The 26,327-nt window shown below is 48.1% G+C and overlaps 1 protein-coding gene across 1 annotated transcript; it reads right to left on the bottom strand.

Annotated features, from left to right (window-relative positions):
• Positions 1–582: 582 nt before the first annotated feature.
• CDHR4 (cadherin related family member 4) lies at positions 583–22,964 on the bottom strand. The gene is made up of 19 exons (XM_075322079.1): positions 22,898–22,964; positions 22,259–22,452; positions 20,378–20,540; positions 19,865–19,956; positions 9,921–10,013; positions 9,687–9,790; positions 9,440–9,570; positions 9,180–9,363; positions 6,994–7,144; positions 6,701–6,803; positions 6,288–6,500; positions 5,415–5,560; positions 4,845–4,989; positions 4,541–4,755; positions 4,225–4,364; positions 1,825–1,881; positions 1,645–1,741; positions 1,382–1,409; positions 583–1,286 (listed from the first exon to the last, which is right to left on the bottom strand). Exons 1-19 carry the CDS (start codon positions 22,962–22,964, stop codon positions 1,231–1,233), a joined length of 2,379 nt encoding a protein of 792 aa, XP_075178194.1. The 3' UTR covers positions 583–1,230.
• Between the last annotated feature and the right edge of the window lie 3,363 nt (positions 22,965–26,327).

The raw sequence follows: 26,327 nt of genomic DNA, 5'->3' as shown, positions 1-26,327 counted from the left end.
TGTGCCCAAATCATGACATGCCGCAGACAGTCTGTGCCCAAATCAGGACGTGCCGCAGACCGGCTGTGCCCAAATCAGGACATGCCGCAGACCGGCTGTGCCCAAATAATGACATGCTGCAGACCGGCTGTGCCCAAATCATGACATGCCGCAGACCGGCTGTGCCCAGCTTATATCATGACACTGCAGCGAGGCCGTGCATATATATCGTAAAGAGTGGTATCTGATTATACCCTCAGACATGGATAACTGTGTGACTTGTTACCCCGTGGGTGCGATTGATACGCCCTGTGGGCAGTGTCACCACATCTTCCTGTATACAGTGCTGCATCTCCGGATATCATGATACTCTGTTCTTACATTACGTTGCGTTTGTTGTGTTTTTTTCATCCATCTGGATGGATAATGGCGTTTGTCACTGCATACCGGGTGTATGACAATGATTGGAGTATCGGTGAGTGTCTTACCCTGATGGAGGCGCTGATGTGAGTAATTAGGTTATTGGATGCTGACGGAGTCTCTTCATTTTTTGGATGCATGTATGAGATATGGTGATAATAATAATATAATATTTATTCACTTATATAGTGCCATTATAGCGTTTTACATGTATTGGCAACACTGTCCCCATTGGGGCTCACAATCTAAAGTCACTATCAGTATGTCTTTGGAGTGTCGGAGGAAACATACAGACTCTTTGCAGACATTGTCCTTGGTGGGATTAGAACCCAGGACCCCAGCGCTGCAAGACTGCACTGCTAACCACTGAGCCACCGTGCTGCTGACAGCCATTTTCTTCTTGTTGACTGTTATTATATCCAGACAGCCTCTTCATAAACCCTGCAACTAACGTGTAAAAGGTGTGGTGCCTAACCCCAACAATTATGGAAAAGGTGGGATATGGAAGATGGATGAGGAGCAGCAACCCCCGCAGAATGGCGGTGATCACACAGGCCACACTTAGGCACAGAAAACAGATGTGATCACTTTTATTTGGATATGTACAGACGATTTTGTGGGGATGTTTTCCCTGCTGTTAGTTCAGCGTTTGTCCTGCAGGTGGTGCTCTTTCAACACTCAGAGCTCTAGTGACATCTGCAGGATACATCCAGTACTGCAAGTGAAAATCTCAGAAATGTGACATTTGACATGGGGAAAATCACGATCTAGCTCCAGAAATTTCCATCCTCTTCATTGTGCTATAGTGGGTAGTGACTGCGGGGACATCCTTCATAACCAGCGTCTTTCCCCCGTGTGGCTGTTAAACAGATATTCACGACCAGAAACTGCACACAAACCACAAATGTGTTACATAGAGACGGCGACAATGTAGACAGCAGGCGACAAACATGGAGGAAGCAGAAGCCGGGCCAATGCTTACCTGGATCTTGGGCTCGACCATCAAATTGCTGTAGGAAAAGAACAGAAAGAGAAGTCATAGCTAGGTACTGTACCAAGGTGTGAGACTGAAGAAAGCAAAGGCTACAGGCCTCTCCTCCACCCGCTACACACAGGAAAATCATATCCTGAGCATTTAGGACCCCCAGTATCTCATAACCTCTATTCCCCCCATAATCCTGCAGAAGAAGCAGCCTCCATGTTCTGGTCTTATCAATTACTCCTCAGGAATGGAGACTTCCATACCATGCTCAGAGGGCTCACGGGGGTGATGTCCTTCTTCTCCTTGGGAGGTGGCGGCTGTTTTGGGGGTTCAGCAGCTGCTTCCTTATTTGTAACTGAGCTATCAATGAAAAAAAAATATGTCACAGCCCCAGCCCTTCTGGTCCAATATGATTGAGGGATGTGAATTTCCTGGGCACTCACCTGTCTGGTAGAAGCGGCTGGGTTAACTCCTTGGTGCCTTGTGCACAGAGCGGGGATCTGGAAAATGATAAATCGGATGAGTGATGTCACCGCTGTTATTTAGGTATCTGCTGCAATATACGTCATGTGGAGAGATATGATGTCATTATCAATGATGTAAGTGGAGACGCGAGATGGCGCTGCTCTGATGTGTGAGAAATCAAGATCAACGTTGCAATAGATAACATCACCGCTGTTAATTATGATATGACATATGACCTGTGCAAGTTGGATATGGTAAAGCTATACTATATATGTGAAGGTCAGTGGTTATTACAGCTGTATTGTGTGGAGGTCAGTGATGTGACCATTGTATTATATGAGTTGTGGAGGTCAGTGATGTCACCAGTGTCATCATAACGTGTGGAAGACACTGCTGTATTATATGACAGGTGGATATTGGTAATGTCTGTGCTGCATTATATGACTTGTGGAGGTCAGTGATGTCACCACTGTACTATAGGACATGTAGAGGTCAGTGATGTCACCACTCTGCTATATGACATGTAGAGGTCAGTGATGTCACCACTGTGCTATATGACATGTAGAGGTCAGTGATGCCACCACTGTGCTATATGACATGTAGAGGTCAGTGATGTCACCACTGTGCTATATGACATGTAGAGGTCAGTGATGTCACCACTGTGCTATATGACATGTAGAGGTCAGTGATGTCACCACTGTGTTATATGACATGTAGAGGTCAGTGATGTCACCACTGTGCTATATGACATGTAGAGGTCAGTGATGTCACCACTGTGCTATATGACATGTAGAGGTCAGTGATGTCACCACTGTGCTATATGACATGTAGAGGTCAGTGATGTCACCACTGTGTTATATGACATGTAGAGGTCAGTGATGTCACCACTGTGCTATATGACATGTAGAGGTCAGTGATGTCACCACTCTGCTATATGACATGTAGAGGTCAGTGATGTCACCACTGTGCTATATGACATGTAGAGGTCAGTGATGTCACCGCTGTGCTATATGACATGTAGAGGTCAGTGATGCCACCACTGTGCTATATGACATGTAGAGGTCAGTGATGTCACCACTGTGCTATATGACATGTAGAGGTCAGTGATGTCACCACTGTGCTATATGACATGTAGAGGTCAGTGATGTCACCACTGTGTTATATGACATGTAGAGGTCAGTGATGTCACCACTGTGCTATATGACATGTAGAGGTCAGTGATGCCACCACTGTGCTATATGACATGTAGAGGTCAGTGATGTCACCACTGTGCTATATGACATGTAGAGGTCAGTGATGTCACCACTGTGCTATATGACATGTAGAGGTCAGTGATGTCACCACTGTGCTATATGACATGTAGAGGTCAGTGATGCCACCACTGTGCTATATGACATGTAGAGGTCAGTGATGTCACCACTGTGCTATATGACATGTAGAGGTCAGTGATGTCACCACTGTGCTATATGACATGTAGAGGTCAGTGATGTCACCACTCTGCTATATGACATGTAGAGGTCAGTGATGTCACCACTGTGCTATATGACATGTAGAGGTCAGTGATGTCACCACTGTGCTATATGACATGTAGAGGTCAGTGATGTCACCACTCTGCTATATGACATGTAGAGGTCAGTGATGTCACCACTGTGCTATATGACATGTAGAGGTCAGTGATGTCACCACTGTGCTATATGACATGTAGAGGTCAGTGATGTCACCACTGTGCTATATGACATGTAGAGGTCAGTGATGTCACCACTCTGCTATATGACATGTAGAGGTCAGTGATGTCACCACTGTGCTATATGACATGTAGAGGTCAGTGATGTCACCACTGTGCTATATGACATGTAGAGGTCAGTGATGTCACCACTCTGCTATATGACATGTAGAGGTCAGTGATGTCACCACTGTGCTATATGACATGTAGAGGTCAGTGATGTCACCACTGTGCTATATGACATGTAGAGGTCAGTGATGTCACCACTGTGCTATATGACATGTAGAGGTCAGTGATGTCACCACTGTGCTATATGACATGTAGAGGTCAGTGATGTCACCACTGTGCTATATGACATGTAGAGGTCAGTGATGTCACCACTGTGCTATATGACATGTAGAGGTCAGTGATGTCACCACTGTGCTATATGACATGTAGAGGTCAGTGATGCTACCACTGTGCTATATGACATGTAGAGGTCAGTGATGTCACCGGTGATGTCACTGCTGTATTGTGTGACGTGTAGAGGTCAGTGATGTCACCACTGTGCTATATGACATGTAGAGGTCAGTGATGCCACCGCTGTATTATATCACATGTAGAGGACAGTGATGTGATCGCTCTGCTATATGACATGGTGAGACATTACACCCACCTAGTACACAGCGCCCATGTCAGTAATGCAATGGCAGACAGGAGGAGAAGGCCAGTGACTGTCAGGACCACTATGAACCAGGCGTCCGGCTGCCAGTATTCTAGGGTCTTATTGACGATTCTCGTTTGCTTCTCTGGTGTCTGGAATGAAATGGTGAACTGATGGTCAGTGTTCCCTCATCCACCGTTGTCCTCCGCATGTCTTCAGTGGTGAGCATTAACCCTCTAATGTCAGACAAATCGTATGTCTGTTTTGGGGTTCTGGAGCCCCCTGAGGTACATACTGACTACATATAATGCTACCTGCGCCCTCTCACCGGAGTGGTCGTGGTGGTTGTCGGCACTGTCGTAGTCCAGGGGATGACTGTTATGAACACAGTCGCTGTGGTGCTGAATATCGGAGGGACTGTACTGTCCGTCACCTGAACGAGCAGCTCATAAGTCTGCGGATCCATCAGACCATCCGGGTTAAATGAGAAGCTGTTATGCAGCAAATTGGGGCCATTATTCCAAAAGCGGCTGTTAACGTTACCTGCAGGACAGACGTACATGAGGACTCCGTGCACAGCTCAGCACTTTATGGCACGGAGAGCCACCAGCCTCTATGGCTGCCTCACTCACCTCCCACAATGGCGTAGGACAGCACAGACGTCACATCTTTGTCGCTGCAGCTTAACGTCCGGAAAGAAGAAGTAGTCAACAGTGTGGAGTAGATCGTATTGAAATAGACCGGTGGATCGCAGACTGGTGGGTTGTCATTATAGTCCTAGAGGGCACAAGATGGTGACAGGTCATCGTAAAATGCTATGAATAATAGGGCACTAACACTGCTTGCTTCCTAAGGCCCCCAGCAGTTATGTCCAGGCTGCAGTTCACACGCGTTCTAGCTACTGATGCCGCCGCTGAACTACAACTTTCAGATATCCGGTGTTTTCCGATTTGATATTTGGTTGTTCACATCAGATCTAGTCACAAACTCTGAACAGTGAGCGGGACTAGAAGCAGGGGTGTCCTGTACTAACAGAGGGATGTGCCTTTAGGTGACAAATCATATTCATCCACAAAAGCGGATATGGCCGACAATGAGTCTGATCAGAACATAAAGATTTCAGCAGCTGCTTGCTGTCATTGAATGAGAAGAGGCCTATTTACAGCTAGAGGAGAAGCGTGGGCGGTTGGGTGACCTCTTACCGATACGCTGATTGTGATGGTGCAGTAAGTCGTCCTTTGCTTCATAGGATCTGGGTCAATATCGTTATTGAGGTCAACCACTTTCATCTTCAGGGAGTAGCTGGTTGTGGTCTCAAAGTCCAGGGGTCCGAGCAGCTTAATCTCCCCTGTGATGAAGAGGAGAAGATAATTCCGGCACATAACACCCCCCAAAATCCAAGCACATGCCAAACCATGCCCACCTATAATCTCAACACAAGTCAAACCATCCCCTTATCTAAGCACAAACCATAACGGCCCCTTTAATTCGAGCATGAGCTATAACACCCCCATATTTCTGTCACATATCACCCCTATAATGCCAGCACATAGCATCCCTATAATTCCGACAGGAGCCATCACAACCCCCAAAATCTCGGCACAAACCATAACACCCTCTATAATCCCATGACGAGTCATAACATCCCCCATTATCCTGGCATGAGCATGAGCTATAACACCCCCCCATATTCCCGGCACATAACACCCCCTATAATCCCATCACGAGTCATAACACCCCCCATTATCCTGGCATGAGCTATAACACCCCCCCATATTCCCGACACATAACACCCTCCATTATCCCGGCACCTAACACCCTCTATAATCCTGACATGAGCCATACCACCTCCTATAATCCCGCATTGAGCAAAATCACCTCCTATAATCCCGAATTGAGCCATAGTGGCCTCTATAATCCTGGTGCCAGCTGTAGCCATTTAGTTTTATATGGAGCCTCCACCCCACAGGATAAACTCCAAACTCAGACCTCCTGTTGTCATGTGACCCCCCCCTCTTCCTGGCTGATATTGGTGTACTGCCCCTTTAATGTGAGGCGTGTGATTTGCTTCTTACCAGTTCTGGGGATGACATAGAAGATGGGGGGATTTGGACCCCCTTCGATGGAGAACTGCACATTGTTGAATGGGTAGTCGGCGTCGGTGGCGTTTATCTGTCCCACAACTGTCCCAAACGGGGCGTTCTCATTAACGGAAAAGAAGGATGGCCCGAGACAGACAGGGTCGTAATTATTAACTGCAGTGACCGTGATTAAAACCGGAATAGTGGCTGCAAAGCAAAGATATGCGTTCATGGGAGAATCCCAGCCCCTCCCCCATATCACAAACATGACCCTTAGATGAGCAATTAGGGGCGCACCCAGAAACGGGACGTTGGATCCCGTAACGTTCACCCAAAACACACAACCACCATATAATGGCGACTTCAGACTCCTACGACCTCTCCCATCTCATGCGCTCCGCACTCACTGCTCAGCTTAGGCGTCCCGTTGTCCGTCACCACCACCGAGGCCGTGTACTGGAAGTTAACACTCGCCATCTGATAGGAGTCGTAGTTCAGAGTGGTATTAATCTGGGGAGAAGGCGGAGACATTAGGGGCCCCCATGGTTATATCAGTACCTGAGCGTTATAAGCGGGTCTGATATCGGTCACATATGGTATAAGGTCTGGAGGTTTTATCAGTGCTGGGGGTAATGTGAAATGACTGATAACAGAAAGCAATAGATTCCGTGACCCAGCACCACCTGTGATTATGTCTTACCTGGAGTGAGGATCCCTGCATGCGGAAGGAGTACAGGGAGTTGGAATCAGGGACGATTGAGTAGCTGAGCGCGGTGCTGTTATAATCCGGATCTGTGCAGGTAAAATCCACAATTGTGAACAAGACGGGCTGGGTTTGGGGATACACGTTCCTGAGAGCAAAAGCAGAAATATTGGGGTTCAGCTGCAGATGATACTGAACCCTCAGAAAATGTGGTTTACATATTTCCATCTGCACCTAGTACTGGACAGTACGAGCGCTCTGTTCTGGTACATAGACAGAGCTCAGTACAACTTGTCAGGTCCGGTAGATGGACAGCGCACAGTATAACCTCTCAGGTCCAGTACATCGACCGCACACAGTACAACCTCTCAGGTCTGGTACATGGACAGCACACAGTATAACCTCTCAGGTCTGGTACATGGACAGCACACAGTATAACCTCTCAGGTCTGGTACATGGACAGCACACAGTATAACCTCTCAGGTCTGGTACATGGACAGCACACAGTATAACCTCTCAGGTACAGTACATGGACAGCACACAGTATAACCTCTCAGGTCCAGTACATGGACAGCACACAGTATAACCTCTCAGGTCCGGTACATGGACAGCGCTCAGTACAAACTCTCTGTTCCGGTACATGGATAGCACACAGTATAATCTCTCAGGTCTGGTACATGGACAGCACACAGTATAACCTCTCAGGTCCGGTACATGGACAGCACACAGTATAACCTCTCAGGTCTGGTACATGGACAGCACACAGTATAACCTCTCAGGTCTGGTACATGGACAGCACACAGTATAACCTCTCAGGTCCAGTACATGGACAGCACACAGTATAACCTCTCAGGTCCAGTACATGGACCGCACACAGTACAACCTCTCAGGTCCGGTACATGGACAGCACACAGTATAACCTCTCAGGTCCGGTACATGGACAGCGCTCAGTACAAACTCTCTGTTCCGGTATATGGACAGCGCTCAGTACAACCTGTCAGGTCCGGTACATGGACAGCACACAGTATGACCTCTCAGGTCCGGTACATGGACAGCACACCGTACGACCTCTCTGGTCCGGTACATGGACAGCGCACAGTATCACCTCTCTGGTCTGGTACATGGACAGCGCACAGTATGACCTCTCTGGTCTGGTACATGGACAGCACACAGTATGACCTCTCTGGTCTGGTACATGGACAGCGCACAGTATGACCTCTCTGGTCTGGTACAAGGACAGCGCATAGTATGACCTCTCTGGTCTGGTACAAGGACAGCGCACAGTATGACCTCTCTGGTCTGGTACATGGACAGCGCACAGTACAACCTCTCTGGTCTGGTACATGGACAGCGCACAGTAAAACCTCTCTGGTTCAGTACATGGACTGCACACAGTACAACCTCTCTGGTCCTGTACATAGACGGCACACTGTACAACCTCTCTGGTCCTGTACATGGACAGCACACAGTACAACCTCTCTGGTCCTGTACATGGACAGTACACAGTACAACCTCTCTGGTCTGGTACATGGACAGCACACAGTACAACCTCTCTGGTCTGGTAGACGGACAGCACACAGTACAACCTCTCTGGTCTGGACATGGACAGGGCACAGTACAACCTCTCGTCTGGTACAAGGACAACGCACAGTACAACCTCTCTGGTCTGGTACATGGACAGCACACAGTACAACCTCTCTTGTCTGGTACAAAGACAGCGCACAGTACAACCTCTCTGGTCCTGTACATGGATAGTACACAGTACTGCCTTTCTGGTCCGGTACATGGACAGCACACAGTATATCCTCTCTGGTCTGGTACATGGACAGCACACAGTACAACCTCTCTTGTCTGGTACAAGGACAGCGCACAGTACAACCTCTCTGGTCTGGTACAAGGACAGCGCACAGTACAACCTCTCTGGTCTGGTACATGGACAGCACACAGTACAACCTCTCTGGTCTGGTACATGGACAGCACACATTACAACCTCTCTGGTCCGGTATATGGATAGCACACATTACAACCTCTCTGGTCCGGTATATGATAGCACACCGTATGACCTCTCTGGTCCGGTACAAGGACAGCGCACAGTACAACCTCTCTGGTCTGGTATATGGACAGCACACAGTACCACATCTCTGGTCTGGTATATGGACAGTCCACAGTACCACATCTCTTACACAACGATTGCCGGGCTGCATTGCGGTGCATTGTCGTTGACGTCCAGCACGGTGACTGTTACGGTTATGGTGGCGCTGTTGCTTCTCTGGTAGCGGTCGTAGGCTAGGACCTGCAGGGCGGTGGTGGCCAGGGAGGGGTTCTTGTCCAAATCCAGGTTGTAGGTTGTCCTGATAGTTCCGGATACTGTGGTGACAAAGACGTTGGTGCTGTGATTACACGACCTGTAGGTGGCATGTAATAATTGAGGTGCGGAGGATACCTGACTCAATGTAGAAGGCAGCGCTAGGAGTTATCATCTCGTACAGGACGTTGCTGCCCTGCGCCTTCACTGTGGTCACTACATAGTTGGGTCCACCATTCTCCTTGATGGGGACAGATACAGATGAAACCCTAAGATACAAAGCAGTGTCAGTGCCAGCTGGAGCCTCTGGGGGGCGCCAATCCCTCATCCCCCATGAACATATGGTCTGGGGATGCAGCTCCTGGCCCTCCCTCGCTGTACGCACGTGAAGTTGACAGGGTTGTTGTAGACGGGGAGCACTCTGATGGTGAGCGTCCCATTACACGTGTTCCCCAGGCTGTCGGTCACCATGATCTGCAGCTGGTAGGTCTGTAAGTGCGGTACGGAAGGCGACATTTACACCAACGAGTCATAAGGTTCAGGTCACTATAGTGTCATCTATATAGAGGTTCGGGCAGAACTAGAGACACATATACAACCAGGGGACCGTTATACTCACTGCCGCCTTATTGCTGAATCCTGAGGCCGGGGCAAAGACATTTCCGCTGGTAGAAATGGTGAATGGTGACGGAGTGGGCTGCGTTATCTTATACTGGGACAGAGAAGACATCACAGGCACACATTATACTCCACGAGTTGAATTATCACCAGAGTAAAAAGCAAACACTGTATGCAGAATTATCAGCATTAAATATACAGTATACAGCGTGTCCAGAATTATCAGCAGTGAGTATATAGTATACACTGTGTGCAGAATTATCAGCAGTAAATATACAGTATACAGCGTGTCCAGAATTATCAGCAGTGAGTATATAGTATACACTGTGTGCAGAATTATCAGCAGTGAGTATATAGTATACACTGTATGCAGAATTATCAGCAGTGAGTATATAGTATACACCAAGTGCAGAATTATCAGCAGTGAGTATATAGTATACACCGAGTGTAGAATTATCAGCAGTGAGTATATAGTATACACTGTGTGCAGAATTATCAGCAGTGAGTATATAGTATACACCAAGTGCAGAATTATCAGCAGTGAGTATATAGTATACACCGAGTGCAGAATTATCATCAGTGAGTATATAGTATACACCGAGTGTAGAATTATCAGCAGTGAGTATATAGTATACACTGTGTGCAGAATTATCAGCAGTGAGTATATAGTATACACCGAGTGCAGAATTATCAGCAGTGAGTATATAGTATACACTGTATGCAGAATTATCAGCAGTGAGTATATAGTATACACCAAGTGCAGAATTATCAGCAGTGAGTATATAGTATACACCGAGTGTAGAATTATCAGCAGTGAGTATATAGTATACACTGTGTGCAGAATTATCAGCAGTGAGCATATAGTATACACCAAGTGCAGAATTATCAGCAGTGAGCATATAGTATACACCAAGTGCAGAATTATCATCAGTGAGTATATAGTATACACCGAGTGTAGAATTATCAGCAGTGAGTATATAGTATACACTGTGTGCAGAATTATCAGCAGTGAGTATATAGTATACACCAAGTGCAGAATTATCAGCAGTGAGTATATAGTATACAGCGTGTCCAGAATTATCAGCAGTGAGTATATAGTATGCACCGAGTGTAGAATTATCAGCAGTGAGTATATAGTATACACCGAGTGCAGAATTATCAGCAGTGAGTATATAGTATACACCAAGTGCAGAATTATCAGCAGTGAGTATATAGTATACACCGAGTGTAGAATTATCAGCAGTGAGTATATAGTATACACCGAGTGTAGAATTATCAGCAGTGAGTATATAGTATACACCGAGTGTAGAATTATCAGCAGTGAGTATATAGTATACACCGAGTGTAGAATTATCAGCAGTGAGTATATAGTATACACCGAGTGTAGAATTATCAGCAGTGAGTATATAGTAAACACTGTGTGCAGAATTATCAGCAGTGAGTATATAGTATACACCGAGTGTAGAATTATCAGCAGTGAGTATATAGTATACACCGAGTGCAGAATTATCAGCAGTGAGTATATAGTATACACCGAGTGTAGAAGTATCAGCAGTGAGTATATATGAGGGGCTGCTGATAAGTCTTTGGCTTTGTGATTTTTTTTGTTTCTATGGTAATGAGTGTTACATCATATAAAAGCGTTATGTGTCTAATTTATGTTTTCAAAATGTTGTGTTTGTTGCTTATAGCAACAGTGTTCTACGCACGCGGGAAAATAAAATGGCGGAGTCTAATGTGATATTCACAGCAACTGAGAGCAGAGTAGTGATAAAATTCTTGTTTCTGCAAGGAAAGTCCACGAAGAATATTCATGGTGATATGTTGCAGACAATGGGGGTATCAATGCCCTTCATATTACACAGTTAAGAACTGGGTTGCCAAATTTAAAACGGGCCACTTCAGCACCAATGATGAGGAATGTCCTGGACGACCGGGAGTGGTTGATATTGCGGAGATCGTCGATGCTGTGCACAACCTCATACTGGAGAATCGATGAATTTCAGATAAAGCAATAGCAGACATCATGGGGATTTCCCGTGAACGTGTTTGTGTCATTATCCATGAACATTTGGACATGAGGAAGCTTCTGCAAAGTGGGTCAGACAAACGCAGATCAGACAAAACAATCACTGATTTCGGGGAGACCAGCCAGAGAAAACACTGCCAGCAGCCAACAAAGGCGCTCAACACAGTGAAATCCTAGGTGCATTGCCACATGGGAAGTATGCAAATCAAAAAAGGTCTGTGGAGCCTCTGTTAGGAGTCTCGACACAGAACTAGCCAGATATCCCTCCGGGAAGGACCTAGCCAAGGAGTGGCTCTTTATAGGAGACCACCATATTAAGTGGCCCTTTTAGTCAATATCCAACTCTTTGACGAGTCCTTGGCTAGGTCCTTCCCGGAGGGATATCTGGCTAGTTCTGTGTCGAGACTCCTAACAGAGGCTCCACGGACCTTTTTTGATTTGCATACTTCCCAGGGGGCAATGCACCTAGGATTTCACTGTGTTGAGCGCCTTTGCTGGCTGCTGGTAGTGTTTTCTCTGGCTGTTCTCCCCGAGATCAGTGATTGGTTTGTCTTGTTGGTCTAATAGGCATTGCTTCCACCTAGCCAGAATCCTACTCCACACTGATGAGGGGCAACACCCCGAAACAGCTGTCTGTGGATGGATACCTGGCCTTCGTATTTCCCTTGACATATCTTTAAACTCGTCAAAGAGTTGGATATTGACTAAAAGGGCCACTTAATATGGTGGTTATGGTGGTCTCCTAAAAAGAGCCACTCCTTGGCTAGGTCCTTCCCGGAGGGATATCTGGCTAGTTCTGTGTAAAGACTCCTAACAGAGGCTCCACTGACCATTTTTGATTGACAACAGATCAGAGAAGCATGCGAGTGAAAACTTCCCGGTCCATTTGTCAGCGTTTCCGGACTGATAAGAACTTCCTGGATCGAATGGTCACTATGGATGAGACCTGGATTTATTTGTATGATCCTGAAAACAAGGAGCAGTCAAGAGTGGAGGCACAGTGGTTCTCCTCATTCAAAAAAGTTCAGGGTGCAAAAATCAGCCACTAAGGTGCTGGCGGCTGTGTTCTGGGATAAGGAGGCTGTGCTACTAGTGGACTACCTTCAAAAGGGTTCCACCATCAATGCAAGGTATTACATTGAACTTTTGGACCAATTGAAGGCAGCACTGAAGGCCAAAAGGTGCCACAAGCTGTCGAAAGGAATCTTGTTCCTGCAAGACAATGTCTCCTCTCACACTGCACCAGCGACCACGGCAAAACTGGCAGAGCTGGGCTTTTACTGTAGCTAGTTGACCACCCCCATTATTCACCTGATCTAGCTCCCTCGACTATCATCTGTTTCCAAACCTGAAGAAACATCTCAAGGGAACCAAATTTCACACCATTTCTGATGCCATAGCTGCTACAGATGCCTGGTTTGAGGCACAACCGAAATCCTTTTTGCTAAGCTTACAGAAGTTGGAATACCGATGTAAGAAGTGTGACATCAGTGGAGAGTATGGGGAATAAATGTAAAGTTTCATCATCCTAGCTCGTTTTTTTCTGGGTTAAGCTGAAGACTTATCAGCAGCCCCTCGTGTATGTGTATACGGTATATATTTTATTTATATTATATTGCATTTCTTTTGGCACCATTTTTCGAGAATCATAATGTCTTTTATTTTTTGGGATCTAGGGGTAATTGAGCATCAGCAGCCCCTCGTAGCATACACAGAGTGCAGAATTATCAGCAGTGAGTATACAGCATACACCGTGTGCAGATTGATCAGCAGAGAGTATATAGCATACACTGTGTGCAGGCGTCTCAGGCAGTAAGTACCATATTTTTTGTTTTATAAGACGCACCTCAAATTTAGAGAAATAAACAAAAGTTAAAAATAAAATATGGTGTCCTTCTAATCCGGTGATGTCTTACCGGTGGTGGAGTGAGGTCACAGGAGACAGGGGCAGTGGTGGAGTAAGGCAATGCTGCGTGTGTCACAGATGCTCGTTGCGGGCGCTGTGACGCAGAAGCATCCAGAAACTGTTGGCGGTGTGGGCTCCAAAGAAATGGTACTTGGAGTCAGCGCGTGCGCAGATTACGAGATTGGCTCACTGACGAGCCGAGCTCTCATCTGCGTATGCGCACTTCCGGGCGCTATTTTTCTCAAGTCTGCTGCAGGGAGATCAATGGACCGGAGGCGCCATTATTTGAAGCCCACAAAATTGACATTTTCAGGATGGCCTTTGCCTCACCCCCCTCCCCCCCCCCCGCAGCAAGCCCTGTGACCCCTCTCCACCATCACCCAGTAAACTACATTCGGTTTATAAGACGCACCCCCATTTTCCTCCCAAATTTTTGGGAGGAAAAGTACGTCTTATAATCCAAAATATACAGTATATAGCATATACTGTGTATTATCAGGCAGTGAGGATTGTGATTATATCATCAATTTATGCCGATTTCCCACCTCCACACTGTATAAATCTGAATACTGATTGGATGGAGCAGATCAGGTGCTGTGTATTTGTATAATGAGGGGGTGTGGCATCAGGATACTATGCTCTTCATCAGGGCTTGCAGAATTTTGAGTTTGCTTTCCTCAGGTAAAATAGGCCAAAAATAGATTAACCTGAGTCTGAGAAGTCACAGATTTACACGTCTTAGGCGGGCTTTGCACGCTGCGACATCGGTAACAATGTGTTACCGATGCTGCAGCGATAGTCCCGCCCCCGTCGCACGTGCAATATCTAGTGAAAGCTGCCGTAGCGATTATTATCGCTACGACAGTTTCACAAGCACATACCTGCCGTGCGACGTCCCTCTGGCCGGCGACCCGCCTCCTTCCTAAGGGGGCGGGTCGTGCGGCGTCACAGCGACGTCACACGGCAGGCGGCCAATTGAAGTGGAGGGGCGGAGATGAGCAGGATGTAAACATCCCGCCCACCTCCGTCCTCATTGCAGCCGGCGGCAGGTAAGGTGAAGTTCCTCGCTCCTGCGGCTTCATACACAGCGATGTGTGCTGCCGCAGGAGCGAGGAACAACATCGTACCTGTCGCTGCACCGGCATTATGGAAATGTCGGAGGCTGCAGCGATGATACGATAACGACGCTTTTGCGCTCGTTCATCGTATCAAAAAGGATTTGCACGTTGCGATATCGACTGCGACGCCGGATGTGCGTCACTTTCGATTTGACCCCATCGACATCGCACGTGCAATGTCGCAACGTGCAAAGCCGCCCTTAGGCTGCTTTCACACATCCGGTTTGAGCATTGTGGCTAAATCCGGGTCTAAAACCTATGCAACGGATGCGACGAAAAAACCGCATGCTTTGCATAAGTTTTTACATGCGGCCCGTCCGGTTTTTGCCGGTTGCGGCACACTACTGAGCATGCGCAGTGCAAAAAACCGCATGTGGCGGCCAGATGCGGTTTTTGCTGCATCCGGCGTCCATAGACATGCATTGGAAAAAGCGCCGCATCGGCCGGATGCGGCGGGATGCGTTTTTTTTCGCCGGACAAAAAAACGTGCCAGGCAACGTTCCATCTGGCCGCCGCATGGGCTAAATATGCCGCATCCAGCAAAAACCGGACCGAACGCAAGGCCATACGGCACAATCCGGCACTAATGAAAGTCTATGCGGAAAAAAACTAAACCGACAGCAAAAAAAAAAACGGTTGCGTTTTTTCTGCAAAGAGCCGGATTGTGCCGCACAGGAAAAACCGGATGTGTGAAAGCAGCCTTACAGAGGAGGCTGCACTCCTGACACTGCTCAGATATTGGGGCGATGACACAGCCAGCAAAGGTTTTGTTGTAAACAGTCACCAAGGAGCAAAATACGTGAGAGAAACAAAGACGTCATTAACGGCCAAAGATACGAGAAGAATCAGAAGTGAAGCAACCAGGAAGCCATTGTCCTCCAGTGCTGTCATATTCCAGAACTGCAGACTCCCTGGAGGCCCAGACGTACACGGTGCTCAGAGACACGGCTGAGGTGGGGAGGCCGAGCCCAACCACCACTGAGCAAGACACAGAAGTAAAAGGTGTTCAGTGCTCAGAGACACGGCTGAGGTGAGGAGGCTGAGTGGCCAACCACCACTGAGCAAGAGGCAGAAGAAGACATGTCAAGATTGGGCCAAAAGATATCTGAGGATCGATTGCTCACAGGATTTATGGACTGATGGGATGAAAGCGACTTCTAATGGAGCAGGTGGATGGGCCGTGGCTGGATCAGTATCGGGCACAGACCTCCACTTCTACTCAGACCCCAGCGAGGTGGAGGGGGATCCTGCTATGGGTTGGAATTATTACAGAGGAGCAAGTTGGACCTTTACAGGTTGAAGATGGACTCAAAAATCACCTCCCATATCCTGCCAGTGTTTCATTAATTTATTTAACAGCTTCCAGCTTGATCTTGAGCCATGGCGACTTGATGGATGAACACTCTGTAGGAAGATTGATCTTGTGCAGCCTAGATGGGTCCACAAGGTTCTTATCCCCCGTTATCTTGATAGTATCAATCCAGCGGGTTGGTTGTCTTCCTCTTCGCCTTGTTCCTTGTCCTTCTCCAGTGATTGCTCTCTTCGTATGATGTATCCAAAATATGCAAGTCACAGCTTGGTGATCCTTGCTGCGAGTGACATGTCTGGCTTGATTTGTTCCAGATATTGATTTGTTTGTTCTTCTTGCCATCCATGGTGTTGACAACATTCTTCTCCAGCACCACATGTAGAAGGTGTTGATTCTTCATCTGTCTTGTTCCTTTATCGTCCAGGTTTCCATATGTGACAACAGAAAAGACCAGACTATGTATGAGCTGTGTCTTCGTCACCAGTGAGATGTTCTTCGATTTGAGGACCTTGTCCAGTGACTTCATTGTTGATTTGCCCATAGCTATTCTCCTGTTGACCTCTGGTGTTGTCGTTGCATCTTGAGTGATCATTGATCCAGTAGGTTGAAGTCCTTTACTACTTCCAGTTTGTCGCCGACCATCTCAAATGTGTCCTGGTCGTATCTGGAAGTAGTCACTATTTTTGTACTGAGTAGGAGTCACATGTTCGAGATTTTCATTTTGATACTCCGTAATAATACCGTCATTCCATCTATGCTTATTGCTATCAATGTTGTATCATCTACTTATTTGCATTTCTTCATAATTCGTCCAGCAATTTTGATTCCTTCTTTTTTGGCAAGTCCAGTCTTCCTGAAAATAGCTTCTACATATAAATGAAAAGAAATGATGACCAGATGCAGCCTTGTATGACATTTTGCTCTACTTTGACCCATGCCGCGTCACCATGTCCTGTTCGGACTGTTGCTTCTTGGTCGATGTAAAGGTTCTTGATGAGGCTGATCAGATGGTTCGGCACACCCATATCCTTCATAGTATTCCAAAGTTTCTGGTGATCAACAAAGTCAAAAACTTTGGTGTGGTCAATGAAGCAAAAATATATCTCCTTGTTATATTCTTTGGCCTTTTACATTATCCATCTAATGTTACCAATAATATCTCTTGTTCCTCTGCCTTTTCTGAATCCTGCTTGTTCCTCTGGCAGCTCTTTATCAAAGGAAGCACCGTGGAAGAGAAGCGCAATAGGGTCTTACCCCAGAAATATGGGGGGGAAAGAACACGGAGGGTGGACTTACTCACCTATAGGGGTTGTGAAAGTCACAACGCCTATAACAGCATGTTAAGAATCCAAGCCACGGCAGCGGACCCAAAATTGGCAGATAACAGAGAGTGGTAGATAGGGATGTCAAACCGCGCCACTGACTCAGCCGATCCACTCAAACCGCGCCACTGACTCAGCCGATCCATAGTGGATCGGCTGAGTCAGTGGCGCGGTTTGACATCCCTATCTACCACTCTCTGTTATCAGCTCTTTATCAAAGTAAGACTGTAGCTGTCTATGTAGGATCTTCAGTAGTATTTGGGTAGCATTGGGTATGAGTACAAAAGTCTGATTGCGTCTCCATTATTCGGAATTGGAATAAACACTGATCTTGTCCAGAGCTTGGGCTATTTCCCTGTTGTCATCACAAACCTGTGTCAACAGATATGGATATCAATTGCTACTTCTGAATATTTTATTAGCTCTATTGGAATATAAGCTTTATCGCAGTGCCGGCCAGTGTTTAGAAGACACTTTCTCCCAGCAGTGGTGCAGGAAAAAGTCTGCAAAAAACCCCCGATTGTTCCACAGGACAAGACTCCATCACAGTATCGAAGAAGTCTCCACTGCTCAGCCTCCAGTAAAAGGCCAAAAAGCCTCTTCAGGAAGAGGGGAAGGAGGAAGCTGCTGCTCCGGTGTCTGAGAGGAGGGGAGAGAGGAAGCTCCTACTCCAGTGTCTGAGAGGAGGGGAGGAGGAAGCTGCTGCTCCGGTGTCTGAGAGGAGGGGAGGAGGAAGCTGCTGCTCCGGTGTCTGAGAGGAGGGGAGGAGGAAGCTGCTGCTCCGGTGTCTGAGAGGAGGGGAGGAGGGAGCTGAAGCTCCAGTGTCTGAGAGGAGGGGAGAGAGGAAGCTGCTGCTCCGGTGTCTGAGAGGAGGGGAGGAGGAAGCTGCTGCTCCGGTGTCTGAGAGGAGGGGAGAGAGGAAGCTGCTGCTCCGGTGTCTGAGAGGAGGGGAGGAGGAAGCTGCTGCTCCGGTGTCTGAGAGGAGGGGAGGAGGAAGCTGCTGCTCCGGTGTCTAAGAGGGGAAGGAGGGAACTACCGCTCCGTGTCTGAGAGGGGAAGGAAGAAACTGCCACTTTGGTGTCTGAGAGGAGGGGAAAGAGGAAGCTGACGATCCGGTGTCTGACAGGAGGAGAAAGAGGAAGCTGACGCTCTGGTGTCTGAGAGGGGAAGTAGGGAACTACCTCTCCGTGTCTGAGAGAGGGAGGAGAGATCTGCTGCTCCTGTGTCTGAGAGGGGGAGGTGAGAGCTACTGCTCCTGTGTCTGACAGGGGAAGGAGGGAGCTACCGCTCCCGTGTCGGAGAGGAGGGGAAGGAGGGAGCTGCCGCACCCGTGTCGGAGAGGAGGGGAAGGAGGGAGCTGCTGCTCCCGTGTCGGAGAGGAGGGGAAGGAGGGAGCTGCCGCACCCGTGTCGGAGAGGAGGGGAAGGAGGGAGCTGCTGCTCCCGTGTCGGAGAGGAGGGGAAGGAGGGAGCTGCCGCTCCCGTGTCGGAGAGGAGGAGAAGGAGGGAGCTGCCGCTCCCGTGTCTGAAAGGGGGAGGAGAGATCTGCTGCTCCTGTGTCTGAGAGGGGGAGGAGGGCGCTGCCGCTTTTGTGTCTGAGAGGAGGGAGCTGACAATTCTGTGTCTGGAGGAGGAGCGAGCTGCCACTTCTATTTCTGGGAGGAGGAGCGAGCTGCCACTTCTGTGTCTTGGGGGCAGGAAGGAGTTGCCACTTCTGTGTCTGGGGGGAGGAAGGAGCTGCCACTTCTGTGTCTGGGGGGAGGAAGGAGCTGCCACTTCTGTGTCTGGGGGGGAGGAAGGAGCTGCCACTTCTGTGTCTGGGGGGGAGGAAGGAGCTGCCACTTCTGTGTCTGAGGGAAGGAGTTGCCATTTCTTTGTCTGGGGGAGACGGAAGCTGGAAGCTGCCACTTCTGTATCTGGGGGGAGGCAGGAGCGGCCACTTCTGTGCATGACAGTTAGGGGAGGAGAGAGCTGCTACGTCTATGTATGAAGACCTGCTTCCTTTTTATGTGAGTGTTGGAGGTTTGCTGTATATGAAGTAGGGTAGCACCTTGCACTCCCGGTGGAGAGTTGACACTTGGTGCCTGCAGAAGAGAGATCTGTGAATACAAGTTATATGCCAGCCATATATTTCGGTACTATACTGTACACATGATTACAGTATATTCCCCTGAACTCAAGTGAAGTCTGTAAGGTCTACATTGTGTAGGGGAATATATAGTATAGTAGTGTGGGGTCGGTGGTCATGCTGCAGCTATTTACCGTCACCGGAGTGTTCTTTGGCTGACGTAAAACGACGGTGTATAAGGTGCTGGCGGCAGGAACATTGGAATACACCTGCACCGTGTCTCCGGCTGCGGGGAAAGAGAAGTATGTCATCAGTCACATCACCCATCATATTACTTCATGTACTGAAACACATAGAGAAGTCTGCTTGTCCTGTTCACACAGCTGCGCACTTGTTACAATGTATCAGTGCAGGTGAGAGCTGGAATTCTAGATGAGATTTGTGCTGCTGTTGTGATGATCCTCTACTGATACATTATGGGATGTATTAGATCATATCAGGCCTAGGTTTCCATTCACTGACAGCTTGCTGAGCTATTGAATGAGAAATTCAAACATCAATTCTATTAGAAGACTGCGGAGCTGTCCGGTATTCTGTGTGATGAGACTCTGGGGCCGGGCTCCACATTTACTGAGCCCTCAAATACAACAGGATAAGCCAGTAATGGACAATCATCCTCATCATCCTCATACTGGGTCTCTTCTTACCTTGGCTGGAGAACTGTGGATCACACTGCGGTTCTGGGATGTCATCAATGATCCGGACAAAGAGGTGACCGACGGTGGTCTCATTGCCGCACTCCGCCGTGATCTCCAGTACATACTCATTCACCACAGCTGCGTTTAGAGCTGCCGAGCTGCTGAGAGTGATCTGCCACAGACACAGAGTGCAGTAGTGTACAGGACAATGCTGGGTGGTGGACACTGCGCAGAACCATGATGTATATAACTGTATATATGGATATTGCACAGTACCATCTCCCCCACTGCATGTATATGTATATTGCACAGTTCAGTTCTCCCACCCTGTAGATGTTGCACAGTACCACTCCTCTTGCCCTATATATATGAATATTGTGTAGTACTTTTCCTGCCCTATATGGATATTGCACAGTACCACTTCTCTTGCCCTATATGTATGGATATTGCACAGTATCACTTTTCCCAACCCATATATACATTACACTGTACCACTTCACCTGCCCTGTATGTATGGATATTGCACAGCACCAGTTCTCCTGCCCTATATATACACAGTATATGGATATTGCGCGGTACCACTTTTCACTCCTTATATATACACTACACTACTACTTCTTCTGCCCTGTATGTATAGCTATTGCACAGTACCAGTTCTCCTGCCCTATGTATGGATATTGCACAGTACCACTTCTTCCACTCCATATACAGTGTGTCCACCCATATCCTGTCCACCGCCATTAACTTGAGAACGGCGGCAGCTATAGTCATAGAAGTGGTGTCTAGGTATAGTAAAGTAGCCATGCGCTACGCAATGAAACCACCTATAGCGCCACCTGGTGGAAAATAACGGAGTTAGCATTTTTATCTTGAAAACAGAACGAGATAGAGAAAAAAGTGAATTACAAAGTTGTAGGGCATCATCAATTCAAAACGAATCGAAACCTTGCATACAGAAATGCTATGATTAGAATATGTAAAACTCACAAGGCTGCGGACGTGAATCGATACCTCATGGAGACCTTCCTACAAGTCATTGGGTATGGTGGCTGTGTGGAGTGGCCTCCGCTCACCTGACCTGACCCCATTGGACTTCTTTCTGTGAGGTCACATCAAACAGCAGGTGTATGTGACCCCCTCCACCAACATTGCAGGACCTACGGCGACGTATTACAGATGCTTGTGCAAACGTGTCACCTACCATATTGCACAACGTGCAGCAAGATACAGTATGCTGTCCAGAGTCCAGATGTGCATTGCAGCTGACGGGGGCCACTTTGAGCATCAAAATTAAATGAGCACCATATGCGTGACCAGCATTCAATGTTTTTTTTGGGGGGGAGGGGGGTCATGGGTTTCATATCATAGCATTTCTGTATGCAAGGTGTCGATTCATATTGAGTTGATGATGCCCTACAATTTTGTAATTCACTTTTTTTCTCTATCTCGTTCTGTTTTCAAGATAAAAATGCTAACTCCGTTGTTTTCCACCAGGTGGTGCTATAGGTGGTTTCATTGCGTAGTGCATGGCTACTTTACTATACCTAGACACCATTTCTATGCCTATAGCTGCCGCCGTTCTCAAGTTAATGGCTGTGGACAGGATATGGGGGACACACTGTATATAGATATTGCACCGTACCAGTTCTCCTTCCGTATTATATATAATATATATATATATATATATATATATATATATATATGTATGAATATTTCACAGTACCACCTCTACTGCTCCATATATACACTATACTGTACAACTTCTCCTGCCCTGTATATATGGATATTGCACAGTAACACTTCCTCAGTCGCATATATGCACTACAATGAACCACTTCTCCTGCCCTGTAAATTTGGATATTGCACAGTACCACTCCTTGCTATAATCACCTCTAGGTTGTATGCATCAGTCCCAGCTTTCGTCTGTGTCGGGGTGTTGAAGTAGTTGGCGGAGGGGGAGACTCCGCTAATGGTGACGGTCGGATTGCTGCTGCTGCAGTTGACTAGAGGGAAGCTGGAGACTAATGCACCAGGGGCAGAGCTCTCAGGCACGGTCGCTATTTTCGGGAGATCAGGAAACTCCACTACAAATCAAGGGAAAAATAAATCAGTCTCCTCCCATTTGTGTAGTAAAGCCCTAAAATTATGGGGTGTCTGGCAGCTTGTCACTGTGGTTTTATAAATAAAGTTGTCCTGTAAGTGGGTAGGAAGCTTCGGATTAGTTCTCCGGATGTAAAGAATGGAGTTTTCCTTTTTTGCTGGCTTCTCTGCCTTATGTAAGGTCTGTACACATAACTAGAGGAAAGTAACGAATGGAAATTGCTGAAACTGAGCGCACTTAATGCCGCCATATAGTAACAAGACTATACTGCTAAATATCACTGAAGTAATATTACCATTCATAGATAGTGGCATATAGTGCTATGTGGGTGTGCTTTCTCCTAGAGCGCAGTACCCCAGGTCTATATGGGTGAGGCGCACGGTGCCGCTTCCCCGGCTCTATACGCACAGTACCGCTATGACTCTTACCCTGGCTGCAGACAGAGCGGATGAAGCAGAGGGCAGCGACCTGCAGCACCAGGCTTACACACCCCATGATTTTCTGGGTCCACCTCGCGGAGGTTTGGACTCTCTCGCACGGTGCCTGCTGGAGGTGATCACTGACACTCCGTCCGGATGGGGATAGTAGTGACTCGTGTGTGTGCAGGTAACTAACAACACTCGGCTCTGCTCAATTTGTCGTCCTGGGAGCTCTGGGCAGTAAACAAAATGGGCAGGGTGCGGCTGCAACACATACGGAGGCCGAGCAATAGTGCAGGTTCTGGAGGAAGGAGACAGAGGGAGGTTTAGGAGCAGATTATGGAGGGAAAAAGGAGAGGGCGTCGTAGTGCGGCTCCGGAGGGTGGGAGGTTCTAGATGTAGAAGGAGCCTGGGTCAGGTCTGATGCTGGAGAACAATTTCTTGTCAGTTTTCCAATGTTGGCGCCTTGTATAAAGACGTGGTCCTTGTCCACACCACTCGCTGTTATCTGCCAGTCCTTCCTGAGCACATTATCTGGATACCTTGACATTAGTTTAGTTGGATCCCACGACAATGAATTGATCACATCCAGGAACCACTGCGCAGCTGTAGACTGTAGTAAATGCCCCTGCAGCGCCCCCACAGGACACATAGGATAATACATGGTGTATAATATCCTTCCCCAGGACATCAGCCATACGTGAGAGCATTATGTAACAACACATCCGGCTACGGCATCTGCGGTGGACACGCTCGCTCTCCACCATCATGGCTCCGTATACGGTCTTAGGCTACTTTCACACATCTGGTTGTAGCAGTGCGGCACAATCCGGCGCTCTGCTGAAAAAACAAAACCGTTTTTTTTTTTGCCGCTGGATTCGTTTTTTTCCAGCATTGACTTGCATTGGCGCAGCATTGTGCCACATGGGCTTGCGTTCCGTCCGGTTTTTGCCGCATGCGGCAGATTTAGCCGATGTGGCGGCCGGATGGAACGTTCCCTGGCACGTTTTTTGCTCCGGCAAAAAAAAACGCATCGCGCCGCATCCGGCTGCTGCGGCGCATTTTTCAATGCATGTCTATGGACGCCGGATGCGGCAAAAACCACATCCAGCCGCCGCATGCGGTTTCTTCCACTGCGCATGCCCAGTAGCGTGCCACAACCGGAAAAAAATGGACGAGCCACATGTAACAACTTATGCAAAGGATGCGGCGTGCATTCGTTGCATAGGTTTCACAGCCGGATTGAGCCGCAGTGCTCAAACCGGATGTGTGAAAGTAGCCTTAGGCTGGTTTCAGACGTCCGTGTTTCAGGTACGTGTGACATCCGTTTTTAAAACAGATGCCACACGTACCCATGTTATTCTCTGATGTGCCTCACACGTCCGTGTTTTCAAACAGACCGTGTGACCCTTCGTGGCCCCGCACGCACACACGCAAGCATGTCTGTTTGTTTCCTCTGGCAGCACGGGTGTCACACGGATCGCACACTGATGTGATCCGTGTGACATCAGTGTGACACGTACCAGAGAAAGCACGGGTCTTTTTAATAAAAAGATTTTCTATATTTACCTCTCTCCAGTGATGCTGTCTCCGGCCCTGCTGCCTCTCGCTCCTGACCCCCGCTCATTATACTCACTGAATATTCAGTGTCCTGTGGAGCTGGAAGACAGAGCACCGCTGGGGACCGCATCGCTGAGTGAGTATACAGCAGAGAGTGTGTGTGTGTGTGTGTGTGTTCAGTGTATACATGTATGTGCGCTATGTGTGTGTATGTGCTCGCTGTATCCATGTGTGTCTGCTATGTGTGTATACATATGTGTGTATATGTGCTCAGTGTATACACATGTGTGTGTTGAGAACATGGAAGCTGGAACATTGCGGGGACAGCATCGGGGCCTCATCACAGTTCCCAATGAACGCTGATGAACCCATGAATGTCGCGGGGGTCATTAGGATGTCACCAGAGTTCAGTGGGAACTCCAATGACCTCCTGGTTGTCACTGTGCTTACAGAATACTCACCTGTCCCTGCGATGCTGTCCTTGGCGGTGCTGTATCCCTCACTGTCCCAGCGATGCTCCGACTTCAAGGTCCTGAGTGCGGTGAATAATCGATGAATATAATGAGTGTCAGTCATGAGCGGGAGGCAGCAGAGCTGAAGAGAGCAGGTAAATATGGAAAATATTTTTATTTCACAGACACGTGTATTCTCCGGTACCTGTCACACATATGCAAACACACATGCCACACGTGTGACCATAACCATGCATGTGACTGGTACATGATTAAACACAGACGTCAGAAACCAGCCTTATAGTAGTGCTACTTCCCTCCCATAGGAGGATGTGAGACCAGCATTGGATGTCGCTCTCATGATCCATGCCGGATGGGAGTGGTAGTATGAGATGTTGATAATGGGGCCTTAAGGCTGCTTTCACACCTCCGGTTTTTGCTATGCGGCACAATCCGGCACTTTGCAGGAAAATCGCAACCGGTTTTTTTTGCTGCCGTTGCGATTTTCCTGCATAGACTTTAATTAGTGCCGCATTGTGCCGCATGGCCTTGCGTTCCGTCCGGTTTTTGCCGCGTGCGTCAGATTTAGCCGATGCGGTGGCCGGATGGAACGTTGCCTGGCACGTTTTTTCGTGCGGCAAAAAAAACCGCATCGCGCCGCATTCGGCCGATGCGGCGCATTTTTCAATGCATGCCTATGGCGGCCGGATGCGGCAATAACCGCATCCGGCCGCCGCATACGGGTTTTGCCACTGCGCATGCTCAGTAGCATGCCGCAAGCGGCAAAAACCGGACTGGCCGCAAAGGAAAAACTTAGGCTGCTTTCACACATCCGGCTTTTGCAATGCGGCACAATCCGGCACTTTGCAGGAAAACCGCAACCGTTTTTTTTTTGCTGCCGGTTGCGTTTTTCCTGCATAGACTTTAATTAGTGCCGCATTGTGCCGCATGGGCTTGCGTTCGGTCCGTTTTTTGCCGCATGCGGCAGATTTAGCCGATGCGGCGGCCGGATGGAACGTTCCCTGGCACGTTTTTTGCTCCGGCAAAAAAAAACCGCATCGCGCCGCATCCGGACGATGCAGCGCTTTTTCCAATGCATCCCTATGGATGCCGGATGCGGCGCGATGCGGCAAAAACCGCATCCGGCTGCCGCATGCGGTTTTTGCCACTGCGCATGCTCAGTAGCATGCCGCAAGCGGCAAAAACCGGACCGGCCGCATGTAAAAAACTTATGCAAAGGATGCGGTGTTTTCACCGCATCCGTTGCATAGGCTTCACAGCCGGATTGAGCCGCACTGCTCAAACCGGATGTGTGAAAGCAGCCTAACATGAGCGTTTCGATATAGACTTGACGTGCTACACACTCCTATGTCTGGCCATCTCCCCCTGTTTCGTCTGGACCCCAGCTTCTCCATTCAACATCTGTG

The sequence above is a fragment of the Anomaloglossus baeobatrachus genome, chromosome 8, assembly GCF_048569485.1.
Source record: "Anomaloglossus baeobatrachus isolate aAnoBae1 chromosome 8, aAnoBae1.hap1, whole genome shotgun sequence".
Lineage (NCBI taxonomy): Eukaryota > Metazoa > Chordata > Amphibia > Anura > Aromobatidae > Anomaloglossus > Anomaloglossus baeobatrachus.
Note: the sequence above shows the minus strand (reverse complement) of the source record. Positions and strands in the feature narration are given on the sequence as shown.

Bases quoted from the DNA above. Each gene is read 5' to 3' on its own strand.
- CDHR4 (XM_075322079.1), bottom strand. From the start codon at position 22,964: ATGGGGTGTGTAAGCCTGGTGCTGCAGGTCGCTGCCCTCTGCTTCATC. The intron at 7,145-9,179 runs GTAAGAGATGTG...TTTTGCTCTCAG, and splicing joins TGCAGCCCGGCAATCGTTGT to GAACGTGTATCCCCAAACCC. The intron at 6,501-6,700 runs GTGAGTGCGGAG...TTTGCTTTGCAG, and splicing joins CGGGACGCCTAAGCTGAGCA to CCACTATTCCGGTTTTAATC.